Source organism: Porites lutea, chromosome 2 (genome assembly GCF_958299795.1).
Source record: "Porites lutea chromosome 2, jaPorLute2.1, whole genome shotgun sequence".
Taxonomy (NCBI): Eukaryota; Metazoa; Cnidaria; class Anthozoa; order Scleractinia; family Poritidae; genus Porites; species Porites lutea.
In genome coordinates this window covers 34,529,868-34,554,726 of record NC_133202.1, presented here as the reverse complement: position 1 = coordinate 34,554,726, position 24,859 = coordinate 34,529,868, and the positions used below count along the sequence as shown (strand labels likewise).

The window sequence follows — 24,859 nt, the reverse complement described above, 5'->3', positions numbered from 1 at the left end:
TGCTGCATTTGAGACTTCTCAATTAGAAGCTAAATACCATTAATTCTTCCCTGTTCTCTCGACTTATGGAATGTAAACAGTTTTAGGTGATAAACTGTTCCCTGTGAAACAATGTTGATTGTCTTTCTTGTATGTTTGTATGTTATTTTCATGTGTTATTTTATCCTGATGAAGGTAAACATGTATGAAGAAGGAGGAGGCAAAAATTTCTGCCAGTGTATACCGCCTGTGGCAATTATAATGAAACTAATCTGCAATGAAAAAATTAAACCCTGCTGTTTTTCTGTTCAGTCACTAGTATATAGATATGTTACAGGTCAAACTAAATATTCCTGAGTTGATTCTCATTTTTGTTTGTCTCCTAGCCCTCATTCTTGAATAATTAGGCCTAGGACACCAAGAAAATTAAATCAACCTAGGTTAAAAAATTTTAACCTGAAAATAATTTTGACCTGTAACAGATACATTCAGGGAGTGATAATTCCAAGTAGTCAACTAGTGTGCGTCAGACATAAATCACAGGCCCCCAAAATGGTTGGACTGTATTGCACAACAGTTACAACAGTAGCCATAATACTGTGTTATTTTTGCAACAGTGGCTAGACTGTACTGTCCAACAGTAGCTAAACTGTACAGTCCAACAGTAGCTAAACTGTACTGTCCAACAGTAGCTAAACTGTGCTGTCCAACAGTAGCTAGACAGTAAGACTGTATCGACCAACAGTGCTAAACTGTACTGTCCAGCAGTAGCTAGACTGTATCAACCAACAGTTGGTAAACTAGCTACACTGTATCGACCAACAGTGCTAAACTGTTCTGTCCAACAGTTGCTAGACTGTATCAACCAACAGTAGCTAGACTGTATTTTCTAGTTTGTGAAACAGTATCAATTTTACAGTGTTGCAACTATCACTGGTAATGACTGCTTGTAGGGTTCTTCACAACTCATTGTCATCATCGCTGAAAAGCAGTTGTCTTTCTCCCATCCTGCTAGTCCAGACTGCACTTCTTGAGGCTTGGTTACAGGCAAGGTATATCAAAATCAAATTAGCCAACAGGCTGATACCACAGAGGCTTATCACTGCTATAAACCACACAAACAGCTTGCTAAAGGAAGGTAAATAAACAGAAGAAATCAGCTTTACTACCAAACAATTACCACAATGATCAAAGAAAACAAAGAAAAAGCTTTCAAAAAGAGGACAACTCATCAGCTTGCTTTACTAAGTAATCCCAGTAATGAAGATTTATGGAAGTGGTGTGGCTGAGCAGTTAGTGATGGTTTTGCAATCCAGAGGCCCCACTAGATTTGTTCTGGGTAGTCTCAAGTTCAAATCCTCAACCCCCCTTGTAAAATGACTACACATGTAACTGGTCTACCTCCAGCCAGTTGGCATCCTTAAAATAACAATAATTTTCATGGTCTATTTGTATCATTTTCGTTTTATCACCCCCGGAAAGCTCCACAAGAGGCAGTGGCGGGAGAGCATTTTCAAACATGAAGGGGGCGTGGGGGGGGGGGGAGCTCATCTTCCACTCAGCCATACGCATGCCCTTACTCAGATTTTCCAAAATGCCCTTTGTGTTGTTCTTTAGCACAAGCAAACCTCTTCGCCCCCTCCCTGCTCCGCCGCCTATGAGAGGAAAGAATTATCAAGTATTTTTATTGTTTATAATTCACAATTTAAGTCAGCCCATTAGGTTGAAAGTTTGTTTAGTAAAAAAAAATCTATTAACTTTAAAATCATAATAATGGAGGGACTGACAGGTCCGACTATAATCCATGGTCTAAACCTCTTCATTTAAACATTCATCTTGGTTCTCTTACATCCTCTAAAGCTAATTTTAGTTAAAATTAAAGGATCAAACGATTCTGTACTGGAGGCAATGAATGGTAAAGTCCACAACTTGCCATGACGCTGAAACCTGGCATAAAAACTCTTGAGACTTTGACTCAAAAAGTTTCATAAAAGACCAAATAAAATTCACAAAGAAAGAGAATTTGAGACCAGTTACAATATTATTAGTTACAAGAGTTTGAGATTGTGAAAAGGTTATGAGTCCAAGGATTTTCTCGGTACCATTTGCCAACCCTTGTAGTATGTCAATGATGCAATCATCTCATAAAAGTATGATCTTTAATACAGATATTTCAAAGACCCTTAAATGGGTCATCTGGCATAATAAAACAAAAAAATCCAGGAATACCTAAATTCCTTTTCCACGGTGACGACTTTTTCAGTATTGGGCTGTTTAGCATTAGATGTTGAAAGTAACTTGCTCATTCGTAAATCTAACTGGCACTGCAGCCCTGATGATAAAGGAGACATAATAATAAGTTCTTGACATACGAAAACACAAATTTTCTTGAGGATAATAATGATAATAATATTACTAATTGTATGTCTTTATTTCATAGAATAAAAAGACATATTCTGTGTTACAACAACTATTCAGAAAAGAGCCAAATGTTACAAATACGAGATAGGGGATCCATATTCCCAGTTGTCCAGTTGTCCCAGACAACTACAGTCTTGTACAGACGATTAAGATAACTTTGAAAGTCACCTTTTGGACGAGTGAGGTTTTGCTCAACCACAAAATCTTTTCAAAAATTCTTGTTTGATTTTATACACTTTCCCTGTGTTCTGATTACTTATCATCCACTTAAAACTTTTGGAATAATGGAGAACAACCAGTAGCTTTTGTCTGCAATGAAATCATAAGTTTGGGCTCTACCTTTGATGATGCAGTAGATTTTCTATGAAACTATCGCAGGCTCAGTTTTTGTGACGTACTGCACTCAGAGGCCATTCGAAAACATGACAGCACACTTCAAGATGTAGCGTTTTTTAGAAGGCGTTTCGTCGCCTTCAGTGGAAAAAAAAGGTGAAGCAGAGGCCGGTGCTTTATATGCATCAACATGTAGCGTTTTTCAGAAGACGTTTCGCTGCCTTTGATGGAAAAAAAAGGTGACACAGGAGCTGTTGCCTTATATGGGGGAAAACGTAAGTGCATCATCTTGCCTTCAAAACAAACTGACCAACCATGGCTACTTGTAATAAGTAAATAAACTGTGTTTAGCACCTGTTGTACTTAACAGTTTAGTTAAACCCTTTCTTAGTAACTATAACAGAAATAACATGCTAATCAGAAATTTTCAAGTTGCAACCAATTTTTTCACAATTCTTTTATATAATTCTGCACTTTTGCCTGGGCATCCCAAATTGTAACCAGGCAAGTATGCCATCAGGCTTACTTGCCCAGCTGACAACTGTGAGGAAAAATGAACATGGATCCCTACTTGATGTAGATAAAATGACAAAATAAAAGAATTTAAAAAATTATAAATAGCTAAAATGGTAAAATGACATCATGGTAAAAACTTTAAAAATAGATAAAGAAAAAATCTAAATAGCTAAGTTATAATTAAATATTAAACGATTAATTTTATTGTTCATAAACCTTTGGGTGTTAATTTTCAGCCTTAGAGAAGAACTACAACACAGCTGGTAATTAGTCTCCTTTGCTTTGGGAAGCATGTGATAGAGAGCATGGCCTTCCGACCAAGAAACTTTGTTGTAAATTCTTCTGTCTTATTTTTCTAGGAGCTCGCGGATGTTAACATTGCAAGAAATATAATACGCTTGAAGCGTCTATTCAGAACACATTGCACAGTTGAAAGTTCAGCCTTGGAGGCTCCAAATACTGACAAACCATGCACTAAGTTTGGCAACACTATAGCTTTAAATGGGTTGTCTATTTCTAACTGACTGTAACCTTCGTGCATAGAGATCTTAAAACACGGAGTCCTTTGTTAGCCTTAGTAAACATCTCCTTGACGTGGTAAACAAAATGTGAGTCTTCCTGGAAACACACTCTGAGGATTTGCAATTTTTTACATCGCAGTATATCTGCAGTAGGTAGATAGAAAGCATATACGTTCGAACCCTTCTTGAGAAAGGTGAGTTCTTTGCACTTTATTGGACTGCAGGTCATACAGTTGATCCGAAACCACTCCATGAACCTGGTCACCAGATCTAACGACCTGGGGCAATTATAGTTGAATCATCGGCATATTGATATAAAAAAGTAAAATTATCCTGAGAGATCTCTAAATCATTTAGAAAGATTTTAAAAAGATGAGGGCCACTAACAGTTCCCTGACCGGTGCCCTTAATGACCATTCTCCATGACCCCTTAAAAGTGTTATGTATCACTCTCTGTTGCCTGTCTTTTAGAAAATCTAAAGACAGATTTATAATATAAGGATCAGTAGGAAGCTTCTCTAATTTTGCAGCTAGGAAATGCTTAACGGAGTCAAACACTTTATTAAAGTCCATAGTGTAGAGACAGACAGCTATACAGTCTGGGTTGTCCAAATACTTCTGAATTGTGCAATAACGCGCCTGTACAATTTCCACCCTCTCTGTAAGCAAAGGATGGATATGTATGCACTAGTTTGCCGACTTACATTTCTGAGTAGCGTTGAGCAGGGTATTGTTGTGTGCAGAAAGACATTCACCAGTTTCTGGATCACAGTTGCACATGTTAGGGCAATCACAAATCATTGAACAATTCTGTCCATAACTTCCAGGAAAACAGCCTGATAAATTTAACAAAATAGCAGATTACAAATAATGATAAAAAGGACAGAGATGATGACAATGACAATGAAAAAATAATATTAATGTACAACCCATAGAGAAGGACGAACCTGCTAACATCTTTGCCATAATTGAGTCCAGCCAGCCAGTCCAGCCTAAACTACAACTACATTCTCCATTGAGGCGGTTACACGTTCCGCCATTCAGACAAAGACATTCCCTGCTGCAATTTACTCCATACAGGCCTGGAGGGCAAGCTGTAACAGAAATCAATATCATTATAATGCTCACTGACAAGAGTTTCTTAAAAAAAACAACTCCTAAAGTATAATACTGTTCTCATAATGATGCAACGATCTGATAATTCCTGGGATAAGGACTTACTAGTTCTTCATTAAATCAAGGATGCCATCTTCTAGAGATTTGAAGTCAGTCAGTTTTTTTCTTTCATAGCCTCTGTGATAAACCTATTAACCTAAGACTTCTCGGGATATGCCTTTAAGTTAATGCCCGCCACGATACAAACTTGATAAAATTTTGTGACTTTAAGGAGCAATATTTTTGTTTGCTTTAAACATATCACTTTCTAACTTGGCAAGTTTATTTAAAGTATAAGGTGCTCTTTCTGATAGTGTTAATGAATATTAGCTAACTGGTCTTTCTCCACACTTAACAAAAAAACGGGTAGAAGGGTCTATTGTTGTCAAGACTAACCTTCACTGCAATTATCCCCTCTCCAACCAGAAAAACACAAGCAGCCATCTACAAATTTAAAGAAAGAGATAACATGACTTGTAAGGTCTCATTAAGAGCAGAAAGATCATCACATTTTCACCTAGCAGCTCATTATGAATTGCTACTCTCAAAAATAGAGGCATATATAATAAATTATTATTGTCCTGCAGTAAGAGCTTTTAATCACAGCAATAACCTTACTGGCATTTTTTTAGATCTGTTGACTCCTTGACGATAATTCCTGTATTGTTTTTTACCCTCTTTTTTGTTTACAGCATCATAATACATCACAAGCATTCCAATAATTGCTTGCATTGGGCTTGTCCCTGCATAGAATTTCATTTGTTGGCAGCATTTTATTAATATATTTTTCCCTTATACACATAAGCTATATTTTTGTGTGGCAAGGCATTCCCTCTGAGAAAATCAATGATGCAGTAGATAGAAACTTCCATGCATAACGACAAAAATTACTACTACAGGAGAAATGTTTGAACATGATGCTTTCATATACCACTCAATGGAGATTGCAATAAGACACATTATTCAGGATAATTTTCAAACTGAGTCCACATAAAGTATAGCCTGTCTTGACTCACCTTGTTGAGAGCACACTCCATTTGATGAACAATTATTTTCTTTACACTTTACTACATCACAAGATTCTCCAGTCCACTGACTGTCACAAACACACCGTCCCATCACACACTGTCCATGACCATTGCAGTTTCTGGGCACACAGTCGGGCTCATGTGCACACACAATTGTGGTCACCTGTCTTGGGCAGTTGAACTTACCACTAGAGATAACAAAAAGGGAGAGCTGATTTTTTTTAAAAAAGAAAAGGTTCTTAACGAAGAAGAGAGAAGAAAGAAAGCAAGAAAGAAAAGCTAACAGAATCATTACACTTGATGGTGGAAAAGACAAGAAGTTTAGCAACCTCTCTCGTAAGCAACCAGCTCTACTTATGACCACCTTTGTGAAACCCTGTTTGAACTGTGACTTAAACTTTGTAATGAAAAGCTCTTGTAAACGTCCTCTCCCGTAAACGGCCCTGAACACTTTTGGGATTACCCAACTGGATTTTTCCTTTGTTTTTAAGCTCTCGTATGTGACCACTCAGACTTGATAAAACAGGAACTGTGAGTTTATCAAACAGCTTCAAAATCTACTGATGTAGATCAACTCATTCTTGCACTAATTTTTAGATTTGGGGTTATTAATTTTTGGTCTGAAAAATTGGACGTAACGTATAGTTGTATTTATATATCATGTATAAAGACACTCATTAAACATTAATTTTCTTTTGTTCTTTTCTATGAATTATTAATGTATTTTGAAGTTCTTGTCAGCTACCACCCTCTATTGTTTTGCCGTACGGTCGCTTATGAGAGCTCATTTTCGTAAGTGACCAGCTCTAGTTTTGAATTTCCGAGGTGGTTGCTTACGAGAGCTTCGACTGTATATAAAATCTCACAAAAATCGATCACTGATGCTTGGCATAAACAAAATCACAGCCAAAACAACAATGCTGCTCTAAATAAAAAACCTACCAACTCTCCACGTTAATAAATTTATTCTTCTTAATTTAACAAGTCACAGTTTCAAAGACAAGGGCAATTTGGTTGTTTACAATAAAGATCGTTGAAATTTTTTAACTCCAAGCAACCATGCGATCACCCGTTTTTGTACATTAATAATTTTATTTGCTGTCACTGCACGACTACGATGTGAAAGTGCCTAATTTCATATTATATGGAGAACGTGAATACAAGACAATGACCTTCTCTCTCTTTTACTGAACCTTGAGACAGTCTTTTAGAATTCAGTTCCAGAAAAATTTGCTAACATGTAACAGGTTTTACTCAGTGACCATTTTTCGCATCTGAATGATAGCAAGTAAAAAATGTAACACTTAAATGAAGCACTTACCATTGATCTGAAGGATAATTGACAACAGTTCCATTCACCACCATTGTTGAAGAGCCTCCACCATCAAGGTTTATGGCATTTACGAGACCAAATTTTAACAGAAGATCAGCAAAATTGTACAAGTCGATTCTTTCAAACAATAAAATAAAATACTTCATCAGTGCATTACGGCCATTATTGTGAACTGCTGCTTATAAACCCTGGTCTTATATATTTTTGTAAGGGTTTAGGACGGCTTCTAAACAGAGGGGCTTATATTCAATAGGGCTTTTTATACAAACTGGAATATAAAAAACACTCTGAAACAAGCTAAAACAGAGCAAATCAAAATTTATTTGCGTTAAATCAGTACTCGACAATTACTTTTTTGGACACTAGGCAATGAGCTAGCAAGTGAAATAAATCACTTGCCCAAGAGGACAAGTCACTGGTCAAAAAAAAAAAAAGCCCGGAAAAAATACACACAGGGAGTAAGGAACCACTCAACTCCTTCTGGTGTCCAGTCTATAAACTATATATTTTAAAACGAAATGCAAATGAATAAACACTTGCTGTGTTATCTTTGTTTGTTTTCAATTCTTTATTAATACATTCAATTCATTTCATGAAGGTCCAACTTTAAACTAGTAGAGACAAAAAACAGAAATTTTCTGTTTCTGTGATAAAAGCATAGTTTGAATTTCCTTATCTCTTAGCGCTACTGTTCGAGTACACACACCGCCACAAGTTCCACAAGACATTTTTTTCGCTAATGAATCCCAGCTGAGGATATGTTTCTTTCAACCTCCGGAGATCTAGAAAACGATCTAGAACGACAACCTTTTGCATCTCTTTCTCTTCAGACTGTGTGAGGTCCTCTGGCAAACAACGAAAATCTGCTTAAGAATAATTGGCCATTGAAGGATGCCTTCTCTTACATGTGCGCAAAAATTCCAAAATCAGGCGCACCTGTGATGGATTTCACCCAGCTCAGGCATAATTCCATTTCCAACATGGCATCCGTTTTGCGAGTCAATCGTACGATTAGGTTTTACATTTAACACTCAAGCTATAGAAACTAACTACTGATGAAGCGTATTAGAAAAAGAACTTCCCAAGCTACAGAACTTGTTTAAAAATTAATTTTCTCTAGTAAAGTAACTGGTCTAAGGGCTAGTAGGAGCACATGTTTACAAGCCCAGCATGAAGTTTCACTAGTCTAGTGGACTAGCGGTAGTGTCGAGCACTGCATTACCTGATTTCTTTATTATTTTTATAATTTTAAATAGTTTTTGCAGTGTTCTTCATGACCTATTCATCATACCAATCACTACCCTTTATGAACTGTATAATTATTGAAAAAAATTGAAAATAATCTCCTCCAATTATTTGGGAAAAAAATGCTAAGAAAACTGTCAATGAGTGATCATAAACTTTATTCGTTAGGGAAACTTTACCCATGCTTACTTTTTAGTTTAGAATAGTAAATGTTGATTTTCTTTCACAGCAATAAGAACATTAAGGGATTGTATTTCTGGTTTCTTGAAATTCCATGGCAACTGAACTTAGTGAAAAGAATCCCTCTAAGTCATGTGATTACCACCAGACTAGCTTCTATTCAATATTCTTTTTTCGCCAATTAAATAAAATTATACGATTATCAAGGAAGGAAAAAAAATTCTTACCCTCGCTTCTTAGTTTTTCCATCTACCTGCACCATCACCACTCGCCCTTGGCTATCATGACCAAGCGCTGTTCTGGCCGACAAAACACCCGCAAAAAGGTCCATAGGTCCTGTCTCCTCCGTGTCACGACATTCTGCCTTTTTGCTCTCGTTTACATAACTAGATCCATTTCTCAAGAGCCACAAAACACCAGAAACAAGCTGAATAAAAGGATTTTCTTTCCGAAGAACGTCTTCCTCGGACAAATATCCTACAACAAGTGTACCGTCCTGCCGGATTCCGAAATTAGCATTTTGAACGCCGCCAGAATCTTGTACTTTTCTCCCGTCACTGAAAATATTTCCATAGCACATGCCGTCCCTAGTTCTAAACATTCCTCCATTCGTAGAGACGAAACAATTTCTCTGCTTGCCAGTTTCGGCGACAGTCGCTCTCGTAAATTTACTACAGCCTCCGACTTCTTTCGGTTCTAAAACAGAGATGGTCCTTATCGGATCCTCCACCGTTACAATGCGTCCTACCACATTCAACGTTTTGCCATCTCTGTTAAATTCGTGGTAGAAATTTTTAACTTGTACAAAAGGTTTTTCGGGGTTTAGGAGTCTGGAAACATTGAATATTTCGTGGGTTGTGTTGCCACGTTCAATCGGTTGGCAGTCCCGTACAAAGCGATGTGTTCTTTTCGTTCTGTAGTAATCCTTGTATGGCGTAAGGATGTCAGCTACAAAAGGATCTTCTGCATCTCCATATAATGTAGTTCCCATGGTTAGAAAATAAAGTAAAGTAGTAACAAAATAAACGTAAAGAACTCTCATCTCCTCTGTTTGTTTGCTGTTGGAGGTAGTTCATAGTTCATGCAACTTTTGCAAGAAGTTTGCCAATATCTTTTGCGCCCGTGGAGAAAACGTCAGCGGTAAAATACACCAACAGCTGATTGGTTGTGAATGCGTAATCAACCTTCCTCGAATATTTCGACTGTCAAAATAGTGTGCAAATCCGTCTGATAAGGTTTCCGGGCGGATATGTTGCCTACAAAGTTCGTCGTTCAGCCGTCCGAGTCTCTTAAATGCCCAATTTGTAGAGAACTATTCGAGGATCCGGTTATTTCGACTCAATGTGGGCATACATTTTGTAGAAACTGCATTCGAAATGGCGTCTCACTCACCGGAAACTCGGGGACAAAATGCCCCTTGGATGGTACGATTTTACAACGGTTTCATTTGGTGTCGAATTTAGCCGTGAAAGGTCAAATAGAGGACCTGCAGATCTACTGTAGGCATGGTTTAACGAGATCTGATTCGGAAGAAGATTTTGAAATAGACTTAACTGGTTGTCAAGAAAGAATTTCTTTTGGCAAGCGAATCGAACATGAAGAAGCCTGTGGATTCGCTCTAGTACCCTGTCCTAATAGCTCAAACCAGTGTGGGAAATTTCGGCGGAAAGCTTTGGACGATCACCTTAAAGACTGTGCTCAGTACCGTTGCCTTTACAGCGTAAAGGGTACGTGATTTCATTTTATTAAGGTTGTTCCTTTGACGCTGTTCAACTCAAGTATCGTTAATTAAAATTAAATGCCGCCTTTTCATTCTGTGTTTTTTTCTTTGTGTAGAAAGTAAGCTCAACTCAGTTCATTATTTATACATTGAAAAGACATCTGCTCTTTTGAAAGGTGATTTCAGTGAACAACTCATTTTAACACTGTTGGAGAGGTTTCATTTTCATAAGCTTGTTGTATATTGTGTTATTAAAATGATTGTTCCAGTAGGTGCATTTGTGCCGATGAAATATATTAGACTGTTAATCCTCGTCTTAAAAAATATTCAGAATAAGAAATCCACGAAAACTTTTGTCTTTTAATCACTTGTCTGCCCGTTAAAGCTTTTGACATGCGAAAAAAAAGCAAGCAAACAAAACAGAAAAAGCTGTACATCATATCCCAATTTTGACAACTGATCCAAGCCGTTATAAGTTAAAAAATGGTTGTTTCTCTTGCAGGATGTGAACATGTTGGTACAAAATTGAATGTGGATGAACACTGTAATACTTGTCAATACAAAAACAGTGCAGATCCTCCAAAATGTCAAGCTCTCCATTCTGGGGTAACGTAATGAATGTTGACAATTAAGTGCAATTTTGTTGGTCTTTAACATTTATAGAGAAAGTATCCTTAGCTCAAGTCCTTTTCCATAAAGCGTGAAAAAAATCATCCTTGAATAGCCTGATTTGAGCCCAGATTACTAAGAATAAACAAACAAGAGTAAATTTCACATTATGTAGTCCTTCATGCAGTCATTCTTCACAGTATGTAACAAAAACAAAGTTAGGCATACAATCGTGGACAAAAGTCCAACGAGAAATTCACATTTGTGGCCCTTTTTTGTCTAAAAAAATTGCATTTATTTGTATTGAACTCTAGCTAGAAGGGAGGGATGACTGGCACTAGTTTCTTTCTCTGACATGCACTCTATGCAACTCATTTGCCATGTGCTGGTACAGATGGTAGCTTTGCTCGCAAAACATCCTGCCCAGCCCTAAACCCAGCAACAGGGAAGTATGTTTGCTACGATTACCAACAGCGCTAGCGTGAGGGTTGCCACTTTGCCTCTTCCTGTAAATATGATCATGTTTGCATCAAACCGCAGTGCTTGGGAACCCACTCACAATGGCAGCAACAGTCTGCCACTGCTCAAGACCCCAAATACTGAACCCACACTCAACTGCAGAGCTTTCTCCTAATAGTACTTTGACTTTAGAACTTAGCAGGAGATGTCTTGACCACATTGTTAAATGCGGGGACTGATCCCGTCTAAAGGACACCACATCCTGCAGAATCTGGGGAAAATTTACCCTACCCATGCAGAGCCCTTTTTAAATTTTAAGCAGCAGCCCCAAGCAGCCAAGGTCTCCACAGACTTAGTTTTTGAGACCCCAGCAATATAACTAACCAGTGACCTGGACATGGAATTTATCCTGCCTAGTCCCTGTACAGCCTGTCCCAGGCCTTCTTGGTCAATGCATTTTGGTTACATATCCGCGACGAACAGCCAAAAACTCCTTTGGACCACATGACCCGAAACGCATCGGCCACCCACAATAATGAGGCCTAGGGACTAGGCAAGAATCTAAGATGCTGTTAAAAATGGATTTCAGCTCCTTTCTCCTGATTCAATGATTTCATATGCATTTACTTACAACAATACGTCTGCTCTGTGGCCTGGAGTGAAAGATCAAATTAAAGCGCAATTAGTCAAGGGTCTCCAAGAAGACCACTTTTCTATAGCAGACAAGGCCAACATGCCCATCATCATTTAAATGCCTTGGAGTTGTACCAAAAAAGGACTGACCAATGAATTACAAATGATCATAGACTGTAGCCGACCCTTAATGATGAATGCTAACTCATATAATTATGGATTTAGAACACTACAAGTATGTTGCTGTTGTTGATGCAGCAAATCACTGTCAACCTGGTTGTTGGTTGACCAAAGTTGACTTAAAACATGCAGGCCTACAGAGGCGTTGGCACACAGTCCGACAGCTGGTGAGTTATAGGAATGTTGTGGTTCTTCAATGAGTCAAACACCCACCTACCTCTATGATAAGCATCTTCCTTTTGGAGACAGGGTCTCATCGCCTCACACAAATGATCTGTTGTTTGATGGCCCAGAGAGGGTTGTATACTGCGCTGGCACATCTTGATGACGTCCTCATCATCGAACCAACCCAAACTCAGTGCAAAGCAGCTTTTGACACCCTGTTAAACTTACTAGTCAGAGTCTCTCAGTTTCACTCTCAACTTGACCAAAGTTGTCTACCCTGCCCAATGTCTGATTTTTCTCGGAGTTGAAATCGACACTGTCAACTGTGAGCTCCACCTCTAACTGAGTTGTTATCCCTTCTCAAAGGAACAAGCTCAGAACATAAATGTACCTAGCTTCACCTCCAATGACTCCTTGGCAAGCTTAAATGGGCAGCACGTGTTGTTCAAGGGGGCTGCACACTTCTTAGGCATCTTGTTACCTTGGCAAACTTGGTTAAACATCCGTAACATCACGTCTATCTAAACCTAAATGTGAGAGCCAACATAATGTGGTGCGCCTGTCTCCTGATGGCACACAACTGTAAAACTTTGTTTCCCTCAGCCATCTCAGAACTTCCTAGAACAGTGCTTAGTGATGCCTCCCTGTCTGGCGGGGGTGCCTACAAGAAACAGACTGGGGCTGTGTCAACTGGGTCTTAGATTACCCATCTCTATGCTCTCACAAAGTCAATTACAAGGAGACATTTACCATTGTTTTAGCTCCACACCATTGGGCACCTTTATGGTCAGATCTTAAGGTATTCTTCATCAAGACAGAGAGTCAGGTGGCTGCAGCCATTCTAGACAAAGGCTCAAACTGTTGCCCGGTGATCATGGGCTGGATTCATTGCCTGTTTTGGCTTAAGAAGTATTACAACTTCAGTTTGTTTGTCAAGCACATCCCAGGAACAACCAACTCCCTCACAGATAGTGTTTTACCCCTTGATCATGTGTACCACTGGCCAATGTTCCAAGCGTGGCTCTCCACATCCCCTGGATAGAATGACTTTGAATCTCACATGCCGCCATTGTTTCTTGCTCTCCTTGGATCCAAGGGATCAGCAGCAACTTGGCCATGAAGTCACCAATTTCCTATGTCAAACATATGCACCAAGTCCACCTAAATGAGTCAAATGCGTTCACACCTATCCTTTTGTGTATACTACGGTTACCAACCTCTCTCAGCAGTAGCATTAACCCTTAATTGCTAGGCAGCTTTCCTAGCAAGGACACTTTCAGCATCCTCCATACCAGCTTGGCTTGCATTCTACACCTTGAACATGGTCTGACTGACCCAACCAAAAACAATTTTCAGCTGGCAACTACACTTCGAGGAATCAAGCCAGTGCCAAAGGTTTAACATTCTTCCAAAAGAAACCAATTACACCCCAGATCCTATTAGCCTTCAAGAGTCACTTAAATTTGGATAACCCTTTGCATACAACTTTCTGCACAGAAACTTACAATACTTCTGTCCCAAGGTAGTCATTTTAGAAAGATTCAACATGACTGCCAAAAATTAGCCTGTTACACTGCCAGAGCGGCTCCAGAGGGTCTAAGCTTTAGCATAAGCCATTTTGAAATAAAACTTCCTGTTGTTTATTTCTTGGCAGTCTTCTGAAGAGTTACGCTCATCAGTACAAGTTCTTTCAGAGCGAGTTTCGTGGCTAGAAAACAATCAAGATGCTCTGATGACACAAGTTGAACAATGTAACAGGTACTTTTCCATCTGTCTTTTGATGGAGAAAATTTTGCGATGTGTATAATTATTTGTATTAATAGTGATAAATATAAAAACATTCTTTTAAATTAATAGCAGCTTTAGCTACAGTATAGAAGAGGACAACAAAAACTGGGATCGAACAAAACAACTGACAGATTTCCCTATGTTGAAGTTTCTTTTGCCAACTCTTACAGCAACCCTGTTTGAAGAAATTGTTTGGGTGAATAATCTATTAAGAGCAGTAATAAGAGAGCCCCAGAGGAATATCTATGAACCTTTAAAGATAATTTACACTAATTTTGTGAATAAAATAAGTAGCCAGCGCAAGACAGCTGAAAGCTGAAACTAAAGATTTTACGAAGAAAAACTAAGGAATTGACTCCAGGTGCCATTATAGGCACAATCCATCCCATAAGGGATGCGTTGGGTTGATAAAGTGATGGAGATAATTGAATAATTTTGAGGGAGGGAGACGGTAAGATGATTTAGAAAATGTGTTTTATTGAGAGGAAAAGGGGGCTTTATTTAATCAACAAACCTAAAAATGGCCTTTTACCAACTTTTTCACCTGATTTTACATGAAATAGACAGATTTGGTTGTTTTATGCTGAAAAGTGGATTTTTTTCAAAAAGCTTGGTCCTTTGCTTAACCCATTCGCTCCTGGAGATTTTGCCGAAAAACGCGTTTTGAAGCTAGTCGAGTGGTTTTCTGGTCACTGTCGTGCTATAAAGAGCTAAAACTTACCACAAACTGGTTTACAGGTCGAACACTTCGTAGCCTTCTGATCCAGATACAAAATATCAGCTTGCAAAGTTCGGGCATGCGCAGAAAGCAAAATTTCGACATAGTTTTGGGTTTAAAAGTGACACAGCAGTCTTGACTTTTACTTTTCGCTTTCTTTCCTCCCTTCTTTTTTTGCTTTTCTTGCCTCATTTTTTTTTCTCTTGCTGGGCATTTAGTAGGCTTGATTTTGGTGGGAAGAGTTTTTAGGAAAGCTTTTAGGATCTTAGGATTAGGCGAAAGGAAAGGTAGGTGGGTAATGGAACAAGATTTTCATGGAGATTTTCAGGTCAATGTCACGTGGTTTTTTACTTGTTTCTCCGGTGCCCTTGACTGAATTGTGCTCATTCTGGTATGGTTTGAAAGATCTCTTCACTCTGCACAAGTTAGTGAAGAAATTTGTCCTTGACAGTTAAAACTGATGACGTGAAAATGGGTAGAAAGGACCTGGATCCGCACGGGCGGTTACGGGCGGTTCAGGGACGAACGGGTTAAGAGGATACTTTTTGAGGTGGTGAAACCTAGTTGGCAAGTTACTGTTTCATGGTCAAATAAATTAATTATTGTTACTTTTAATGTGGCATCCCTCACTGAGACTCTGTCCTCATTAGGGAACCCTGCTCTAATTGTGCTGCCAATGTTAAACAAAATATATGTTTTTTTTATTATTATTTCTCATGTCTGGCTCACAATTTTGTAACATTTAAGCAAACATTATAAGGAAAAAAATACAAGATCTAAGTAAGTGGTAGCCCAGTGGATCAAGGGTTAGGTAACCACAATTCTGTATTTTGCTTTAGTTCAATTTCCAGATTGTCTGAAACAGTGGAAGACTTATCGTTCCAAGTAGAACAACTTACTGTCATTCTGAAGCGATCATCACTTTATCGTGAAATGTCAGTGACATCCATTCCAGACACCATAAACAGCTCACAGAGCACAAGTCCTGATGAGACTGGCCAGCTTTCTTATTCATATGGCCATAAATCCAGACTCAAGCCTTCTAACATGGTATCATCAACGCATCATGATGCTTGGAGCATACCCTGTGTCTTCAAGTGCATTGGTACATTAAGGTATGTTTCTGGGTCTGCTTGCCCTTTGCCACACTGTTGCAGGAAGCCACTCATGCTTATATTGGAGTTACAAGAAATGCCAGCTGCTTATTGGAAAGAGAAGGGGCTTGATTAAATTTTTACAGTCTAGCTGTTAACAAAATTATAACACCTAAAAGAAATGGTTCCATAGGTAATCTGCAACAACATATACATTTTTTTCAATTTATATAAAAATGCAAAAAAGTGTGGATGACACACAAGTTTTCACAGTAGCTGACACATTGTTTATCTTTCAGAGGTCATCGTGGAAGCATATGGTCTCTGGTCTCCAGGGGCCATCGTCTTTTTAGTGCCGGGGGAGATCAAGTTATTAAAGTTTGGAACATGGAAAATGTGCGGCTGGCAAAATGTACTGAGGTCCTTGAGGGTCACAGTAATGATGTGAGTTAAGTAAAGAAATTTAAATTAAGATATATGTTTGGGAACCATCTGTTTCTCTTGTAGTTGTCTGGCAGTGGCCAGTCACTGCAAATTTAAGTTACATGTACTGTATTTCCCTTATTAAATGCTGGCCCTATAAGAGCGTGCTTATGCTGCCAATTTGCAGGCTATTCTTCATTAGGCTGATATTTCTATCGAATGGAAAGCCAACATGGAAAACAACATTAGGCTGATTTCCAAAATCTCTAGTTGTACAATAATCTTTTGAAAATCAGGCTGTTTTTTTGTATTTGTCGTATGTAATATTCCTTGTAAAATTGAGCAGAGAAATTGTACTGTGTAATGGGATTAGTGGTTATGAATTACAGGATGTATTAAACCTATATACCTCTGCAGTAGTAAGGAGATATTTTAAGTAGTATTTGCACTAACAGTAGACATAAACAGCCTTCTTTTTTCTTCAGATTCATGCCATGTGTATTGGAGGTGGAAAGCTGTACAGTGTGGCATCTGATCAGTCAATAATATCTTGGAACTTAGAAAATTTAACTCTGCATAAGAGAGTAGAGGTATTGTCAGTGGTGTTTTGACGTCCTTAGAAATGCTTTTGAATGGAAGTACAGTCCAACCTCTATATATAACTGTTTAAAAACCCAATATCCACACAAAACTCCTCATTCTGGTCTCCCTACATTTTTTATAGAATTAATCGAGAGAATTTGATATGAAATCAGAGCATTTTTCCCTTGCTGATCACATTATTAATTATTGCAACCTTTTCTCTTGATACTGTAATTTATTGAAACTGTCGGCAGGAAACTGATATTAAGGGCAAGTGACTCCTTAATAGAGGATCACCAAATGAAAGTGTTTGGCATGGAAGCATCCATGGGGTGGGGGGGGGGAGTACTTCCTTATAAGAGGCTAATGGGGATGTGCTGCTGGATGGGGTCGCATTTTCACGACTGGAGTGACTATAATGGGGTCGCATTTTCAATAGAGTTACTAGAATGGGGTCGCACATTTTCGGATTTTTGGGGGTAAGACAGTTCTTCATATTTACGGCTAGCAAACATACCAGATTGTTTGTACTGCAGGTGAAAAGTAAAGTGTTCTTTGTTCAGTTTAAAAAATGGATCAATTCATAAAAAATAGAAAGTGACTAAGTTGGTATCGCGAAAATTACATATTTGCCCAAAAGTCACTAAGATGGGGTCTACAGAGATATATCTTTGTCTTTGAAATCTCAACATCAATGTCAGAATCCTTGCTCACGGTTATTGTGTTGCCATCTTTAGTCTATCCTTACTTGTAACTTGACTAATCAAGCAAGAAACTGAAAGAATTGAATGATTTTGATAATTCCTAGTATTTTGGAGTAATTCACTTAGGGGGGCATCTATTAGACGGGGCGTTCAATAGAGAGGGGCATCTAAAACAATTTTAACAATGTATAGGGGGCGTTTATTTGGAAGTGGGCATTTATTAGGTCATTTACGGTATCCCAGTACTGTAAGTTATGAGTCACTATTGGTCACTAAATGAATATATTAATTATATTTATTAACATGTTTCTGATTGATTGTTGATAGTGATGTTGGTTTTCACCCTTGCCATGTAGGCTTTTTCACTGGGTACTTTTGTTAAAAAATCCCCTCTTCTCCAAATTAATACAATCCACTGGCTTGTTCAGAAAAAAACAAACAAACAAACAAACACACAAAATGTGTTCATTTCTGATTCCTGTTGTGTTTCTTATTTTCTCAGCATGCCCACGACAATATAATCTGTGCTATAGTTTACAACGGAAAGTTTCTCTTCACTTCCTCTCATTCTTGCATCAAGGTAAATATGCCCCAGTATTCTATTCTAGGGGGTGGTGTAGGTAAGAGTCCTTAGGGTACTCTAGAAGGTCCTGAGCAGGAATCGTTTTATCATGCTTCAATTGGAGACAAAATCAGTTGAGATACTTTGCCCTGAAGGGGCTTTATGATGTTTTACTGACTTAAAAACGGGAAAATACAGCTTTTCCTCCCCCATCCCCTCCATGCAATGTTGTGCTGCTGTTCAACCTACCTATAGAAAACAACAAACACCTTAACTTTGAATGGAGGGGAGGGGGAGGGGTGTGGATTCCTTTGTTCTCTGAAGTTACCCTTTCAGAGCTACAATCTCTGGTTGTAGGTCCTATTAATTTTGCTTTGCCTTCCATTAGCCCCAGTAGGCATTTTGGTGCTATTAAAATATATGAATAATGTGCTGTGTGCAAAGTTTATAGTCTAACGTCTCATAAGCAGGTGCCTTCAGGACCAGGCTTATAGGTGTGCTCTTATGAGACGTGTCCGTTATTTTGAATTTTGCGGAGTATAAAAAGGATGGCCACGTCCAAGAGGTGTCCATCAATGGGTGGTTAAAAAATGTAGAGTTTTGCTGGTGAAATTGCTCAAACTGAAGTTTGCTGTTTGCAAACAGTAGTTGTCTGTAAGTGGTAGCTTGACTGTATGCAATGATTTCTTGGGATGCCATGTGAAAAAATCGATTATGAAAGTAAATTTAATTTTGTTTATCCTTGTATGTGCAAAAACTAGATATCTTTATTTATTATTATGCTAATTCATTCTAATGTCATGACTTCATCAGGGCTGTTATGATGAATTAACAGACTCTTTCTTTTGAAATTTTTACTGACTTGTTAGTGTCTTATTTAAAGGTTTGGGAAGCATCTACTCTCCAGGAAGTACATAAGGTACCAGACCTTCATCACTGGGTCAGAGCACTTGCCTTAGATGTCAAAAGAGTGAGTTGATATTCAGTAAAAACAGCTGATCCTCCATTAAGCGGCCACCCTCTATTAAGCAGCCATTGATCAAAGTCCCAAAATAGAGAATGTATAGTCTCGCTTACGGCAAACAGCAAACGTCAGATTCATGTTGAGAAATTCTCAGAATAGAAAATGAGCAGATAAAACAGCCCAATACAATTCTTATGGATAAAACTGGCGTGAATCTACCAATTTTTGTGTAGTTATAATGGACAGTAAACGGTGATGTGAGGGAAAACTCGGTCCGTGGTCCGTGGTACATGTGGTAAATATGACTATAAATCTCTCTAATAATTGTAGAAAAGAATAATGTAAATTAGACCTATATTAAGCAGTCACCCTATTGCTTCTTTTTTTTCAGAATAAGCTAATTTTTCTGCTAATAATGGTTATGCTTATTTGTGAAAAACCTCTTTTGAGAGGCCAACCTTCATTAAAGGGATGCAGTCAGCTATGGTACCGTGCTGACCTGGACACTACTTTTGTCAGTTTGAAAAGAGTTTACCTCAACCCGAAATTTCCGATACCCCAGGTTCAACTGCTTACCCTCTTTGACTGTTTATGGATATAACGGTGCACGTGAACAGTTTACAGCAAAGTTAAGCATTCATCCCAGTTGCGGATCCAGACCTTTGGATAAGGGGGGAGGGGAGGGGGGTCATCCAGACCCTGAGATAAGGGGGCTGTCTCCAAAAAAATTATTTTTGGCCCTTGGGGCCTCAGTTTGGTCTAAAAATAAGGGTGCAGTGGGGCCCCCGGGCTCCTCCCCTGAATCCGCCACTGCATCCAAGAAATCCAGCCGGGTGAGCTGCCTGTAGCCGTATTAGGAAGAAGAACTTGGGGAAGAATGCATGATGGGCTAAAAGATCAAAAACTTCACAAACACTATTGCATGTGCATTATTTTTTATTTGTTATTCTGTATCTTTTTTCCAAAATACTCCAGGAAAAACTTTTCAGTGGTTCTCACAACTTAGTTCATGTATGGGATGCCACAGGATCATTTGGTCTCCGTGGAACCATTGATCATTCATTTGGCTCAGTTTACTCACTGGCTGCTACTAGACAATTTATAATAGTTGGTAAGTTTTTCCTTTTAGTAAGATGGCCTCTGTTCAGCAAAAACTGACACCGTTTGCGGATGGACTTATCAGGCATTTCCTTTCCGCAAGAAAGCAGTGTGTGTGATGACCAAAATTATGAAAACTAATGATTTGGAGGTATCACATCCACATAATTGTTCTTCGTCCACTCGACCATTCCTGATCAACTGTAAATTTGAAGCAATCCCAGCGAGAACCAACAACAAACTCAAGCCACATGTGGCAGTGCCGGATCCAGACCTAGAGATAAGGAAGGGCAAAAGGGGGGGGGGGGGGGGGTGCAGTCTCCCTGAAAATTGTTTTCGGCCCTTCGGTCCTCAGGTTTGGTCTAAAAATAAGGGGGGGCCTCCCCTGGATCCGCCACTGTGTGGTATTCCGTTTGGGATACTGAGCAAGCTTTGCTCCCTGCCTATTACCTTGTAGGGGTCTAAACACGTAGATGCATGTGTTATCAAAAGTCACGTAGTTAGTAGTTACATCCCAGGGTGAAATCAAGGTCTGAAGGAGTAGAGGTGGGGTGATCGTTTGTGCCACTTGCTCTGCGTTGTCTTTATAATGGGTACGAGTGGCGTAACAGTGAATGTAGACCCGGGACGGACTCTCACGTAAAAGTGACGGGCATGCTTGTTGTTTTGCTGAAAGATAGAAATTGCATATTTTGGTCTCCCTTAGGGTGTACAGGACCAAATGCCACTATATTTTACCGTAAAGGAATCACTTAGGGTAAAAGTTAAAAAGGAAAAATGCCGTCATACTGTGTTGGTGTATTGCCTCCTTTAGGGGTAAAATAACGACCGAACCCCTCCCAGATTGGTCTCCTCTAGGGATTTATAAAGAGCCCTTACGAAACTACGACGGCGAAGGCAAAGGGAACGTCTAAGGGCCTGTTTACATGGAGTTGGGGGACCCCAGATAGGTGATGTAACATGTGGCGGGTCACACCACCTATCATGTGATCATCATCGAATTAAAATGAGAGATTATATGGGCAGGCGGGTTACCCCACCTAAGCGGGTTACCTCACCTACCTGGGGTCTCCCAGCTCCATGTAAACAGGCCCTAAAACAGAATAGTTTTTATGAGCAAAAGAACAACTCTGCACGTGCATCACGCTTTTTGTACATTTCTTTGCCGTCCCTGCCCAACTACTACGTGAAATGACCAAATTTTGAGTTGACTTGAGAACGGGAACGGCAAGGCGATAAATTTTGCTTTCTCTCTCTAAACTCGGATGCGGTCCCCTCCCTTCAGTTCTAACTTAACTTCCCGACTTTCAAGTGACTGGGTGACTTGGTTTAAGGGCGAAAAAGTTTCAAAGGACGCGAAGTCTATTTTTCAGCGACGTTTTCATTGGTGTCGCCGTTTTCGGATCATAAGGTCCCTAATTAAGTTATCCAACGAGCATCTCTATCACTTTTACACAATGTAAGTCACCCCTTCCCCCAGGAGTGTAGCCCTGCAATGCGATGGACAAGCCTCCCGTCCAGAGGCAAGAGGGAGCACTCCTGATTGCTTGCTACTAGAGTAATTGCGCCTCCTACGAGACTCCACATTTTGCAAAAAGTTTGTAAGCTTCTTGATGCATTTTTGACATGTTTTGAATTTCAGCATCAAGGGCGTTTGTTGCTTCTCCCTCCTTAAATGAACCATATTTAGCATGATTGTTACCAATATTTTTTTATGATCTCCACAGGTACGTACAACCAGAACATTCATGTGTATGACGTCAACACGTACCAGTATGTTAAGGCGCTTGTTGGCCATATTGGTACAGTCACTTCTTTAGTACCGGCAACCACAGGAAAACTGCTCTTCTCAGCTTCTTACGACACCACAGTGCAGGTACACTCATATTTAAAAGAATGCGATTAGCTGAGACATAACGTCAATGACGACGGTGAGTGCAGATCTGAAAAACAATCTGACCAATGGGAGAGCGACAAACTAAGCACCGGAAGTGCCGTTAAGGTCTTTCTGCGCACTTTCACGTTCTCATTTGACGTTGCTGCCTAATATGTCTAATATGGTATGCGAGCACGCTTTAATCGCTCTAAGGGTGATAAAATTTATGCCAAAATAGCGTATTTTTATTTAATTTGCATGTAGCCCACCTCTTCGGTGCCCAACCACATAGAACTTGCATATCACAGGATAGTATCTCATAAGAAAACTAAACATGTGTCAAAGCTGCGCATTGAAAAATGATGTTTTCCTCAATAATTTTTTTTGTTATTTACTTCGTACAAAGGTAAAGTTTCATCACAAAGTTTATGTTTAAGCCTTTTTGCCGATGAACACAACTCCTGCTGTTCAAAATGAAATGGTATACACCATTTTCCCTCTTTCCTTGGCAGAAGGTATCATACGACATTCCATTCTTATTTGTTCGTTCATCAGCCTTCCTTTTTTTGTTTGTAAATAAGGATAATATTAGTAAATTTCTATTTGATGATTTAGGTTACCTAAAAAACATTTCTCAGCATTATTTTAGCATTTTGAAAAAAGATGGAAAAAAGACGGGAAAGATAATATACCAGGCTTAAGATAAAAGTAAAATGGCAGGAGTCGAAGTCAGATATGCTATCTAACCAAGCTGTCAAAACAAATGGCAGTGAAATGAGGTGTACGTGAAAATGTCGCCGGTAATACAGAGCTTTCTACGATACCGAATGAAGAAGGACATATGACAAAAGTCTTTCTTCTGTTACGGTCCGTTAGTAACACAAGCGACTTGAAAAAAAGTCTGAATCTCACTAGTCCTTGTGCTCTACTACTACGCTACCGGAGATTTCACTTGTGGGAGCTAAGGCTGTGGAACTAAGTTTGTATGTGAGAAACATCCTGTATACTACTTATACTGGAATGTCGATAAGTCGCACATGCGTAAGAAGGATAACTACTAATAATGGAAGGCAACCGTTTTTGAAACGAAATTGAATGGAAGGCCTGTGTACCGTCCGCGTTCTCAACGTTGTCTTTTGTTTAAGGTTTGGAATCTGGACACCATGTTACCCATGCAGACTCTTTCAAGACATGAAGGGAGTGTTAACTGTGTCGTCATTCACAAAGATTTGCTACTCTCTGGCTCTGAAGACATGGAAATCAAGGTTTCTATATTACTAAAAAATAGAATTACTATATTGCTAAATGTCTGTCTTTTCTCAAAATCCCGTTTGGATATTTTGAACGGTCGATAGCCCTCCCTCCCGAAATCCCCATTGCCAATCGAGGCAGGATATGTCTCGCCAGCGCGCGAGGGGTAGGGAGATTATAATCTTTTGTTGCTTTCGCTTTTCTTTCTGTTGGTTTTTTTGTCTTTTTAAACTCCTCCCCTGAGATGTCTGTTTTTGTTTTCTCTTGTTGGCGCGATTATAAAAATTTTTCTTGTGTCTTTCCTTCAGGTTTTCAAGTACTTCAAAGCGGAGTAAACCTAATAATTTATGAGATTCTTTCAAAAGCAACAGGAGCATGTAAGACTAAGAAAGACAATGCTTGGTGGCTGGATTATGCTTGAACAGAATAAGGTGGCAACATTTTCAAACTTCCCGCGGAATAAAGACTATTGAGTCAGACGTTGTCTTGACTTTTTTATAGCTCATTGCAGTTTAAGTTAAATGAAAAGAAATCTTATTTTAATATTTTATTTTATTTTTATAATCAAAATGAGTAACTCAATAAACACTCTATGGAATGTCTGTGAATGATGTATTTCTTAGACTACGTTCTCACGCCCACTGAACGAAGTTTCGACCGGTTGAAAATTCGGCATCCGTTTAGGTGTTCCCTTCACATGGAACCGACTTAATCGTACAAAAATTTAAACGCCTAGCTGTTCAAATTTCCCAGTGTGAACTGGGGAAAAATATTGAATGGTCCCGTGCCAACGAAGTGACCGGTCAAATTTTCTTCCGTTCGAAAATTCGTCCGGTGCTGCGTGAAAGTAGCGTTAACGTAATGTTACACGGGACCATTTGCAACGACGATTTTTAGTGCGATACAGCGTCGCAACATTGTTGCGACATTGTTTCGAAAAATTGCAACATTGATCCAACATTGCAACGCTGTGTTGCGCTAAAAATCATCAATGACGTCAATACGAATCGTCCTGTGTAACATCACCTTTAGACTGCGAGCAGTCTCTCTTTTCCTACAGATTTAGTGAGGGGAGTGCACGCCTTCAGTCACGCGCGTGGTCATTTGCATGTATCGCGCAATTTCCTCGATGGACCAAGAAAAAAGTGAGACTGCTCGTAGTCTACATCACCTTTAGAGCAAGCTGTTTATTGAGAGTAATGTGAACTATCTTCTGCTCCGAATGGGGTCACCACCTTATCGTCAGTTTGCGTGTCTCAATGACCCCTAGAGTTATGTCGGCTGGAGTCTTGTACTCCTGGCAGGGCCACCCATGCTGAAAA

At 39.2% G+C, this 24,859-nt stretch overlaps 2 protein-coding genes across 2 annotated transcripts; one reads left to right on the top strand and one right to left on the bottom strand.

Annotated features, from left to right (window-relative positions):
* Window positions 1–784: 784 nt before the first annotated feature.
* Window positions 785–9,821, bottom strand: LOC140928445 (N-acetylglucosamine-1-phosphodiester alpha-N-acetylglucosaminidase-like). The gene is made up of 8 exons (XM_073378198.1): window positions 8,939–9,821; window positions 7,275–7,403; window positions 5,942–6,141; window positions 5,322–5,369; window positions 4,754–4,864; window positions 4,475–4,606; window positions 2,209–2,311; window positions 785–1,107 (listed from the first exon to the last, which is right to left on the bottom strand). Exons 1-8 carry the CDS (start codon window positions 9,751–9,753, stop codon window positions 939–941), a joined length of 1,707 nt encoding a protein of 568 aa, XP_073234299.1. The 5' UTR covers window positions 9,754–9,821; the 3' UTR covers window positions 785–938.
* Window positions 9,822–9,887: 66 nt separating this feature from the next.
* On the top strand, window positions 9,888–24,138 carry LOC140928444 (E3 ubiquitin-protein ligase TRAF7-like). The gene is made up of 12 exons (XM_073378197.1): window positions 9,888–10,438; window positions 10,934–11,037; window positions 14,132–14,235; window positions 15,823–16,098; window positions 16,377–16,521; window positions 16,986–17,090; window positions 18,289–18,366; window positions 19,232–19,318; window positions 20,288–20,423; window positions 22,138–22,286; window positions 23,432–23,551; window positions 23,846–24,138. The coding sequence occupies exons 1-12, from the start codon at window positions 9,961–9,963 to the stop codon at window positions 23,870–23,872; spliced, it is 1,809 nt and encodes a 602-aa protein (XP_073234298.1). The 5' UTR covers window positions 9,888–9,960; the 3' UTR covers window positions 23,873–24,138.
* The last annotated feature ends 721 nt before the right edge of the window (window positions 24,139–24,859 follow it).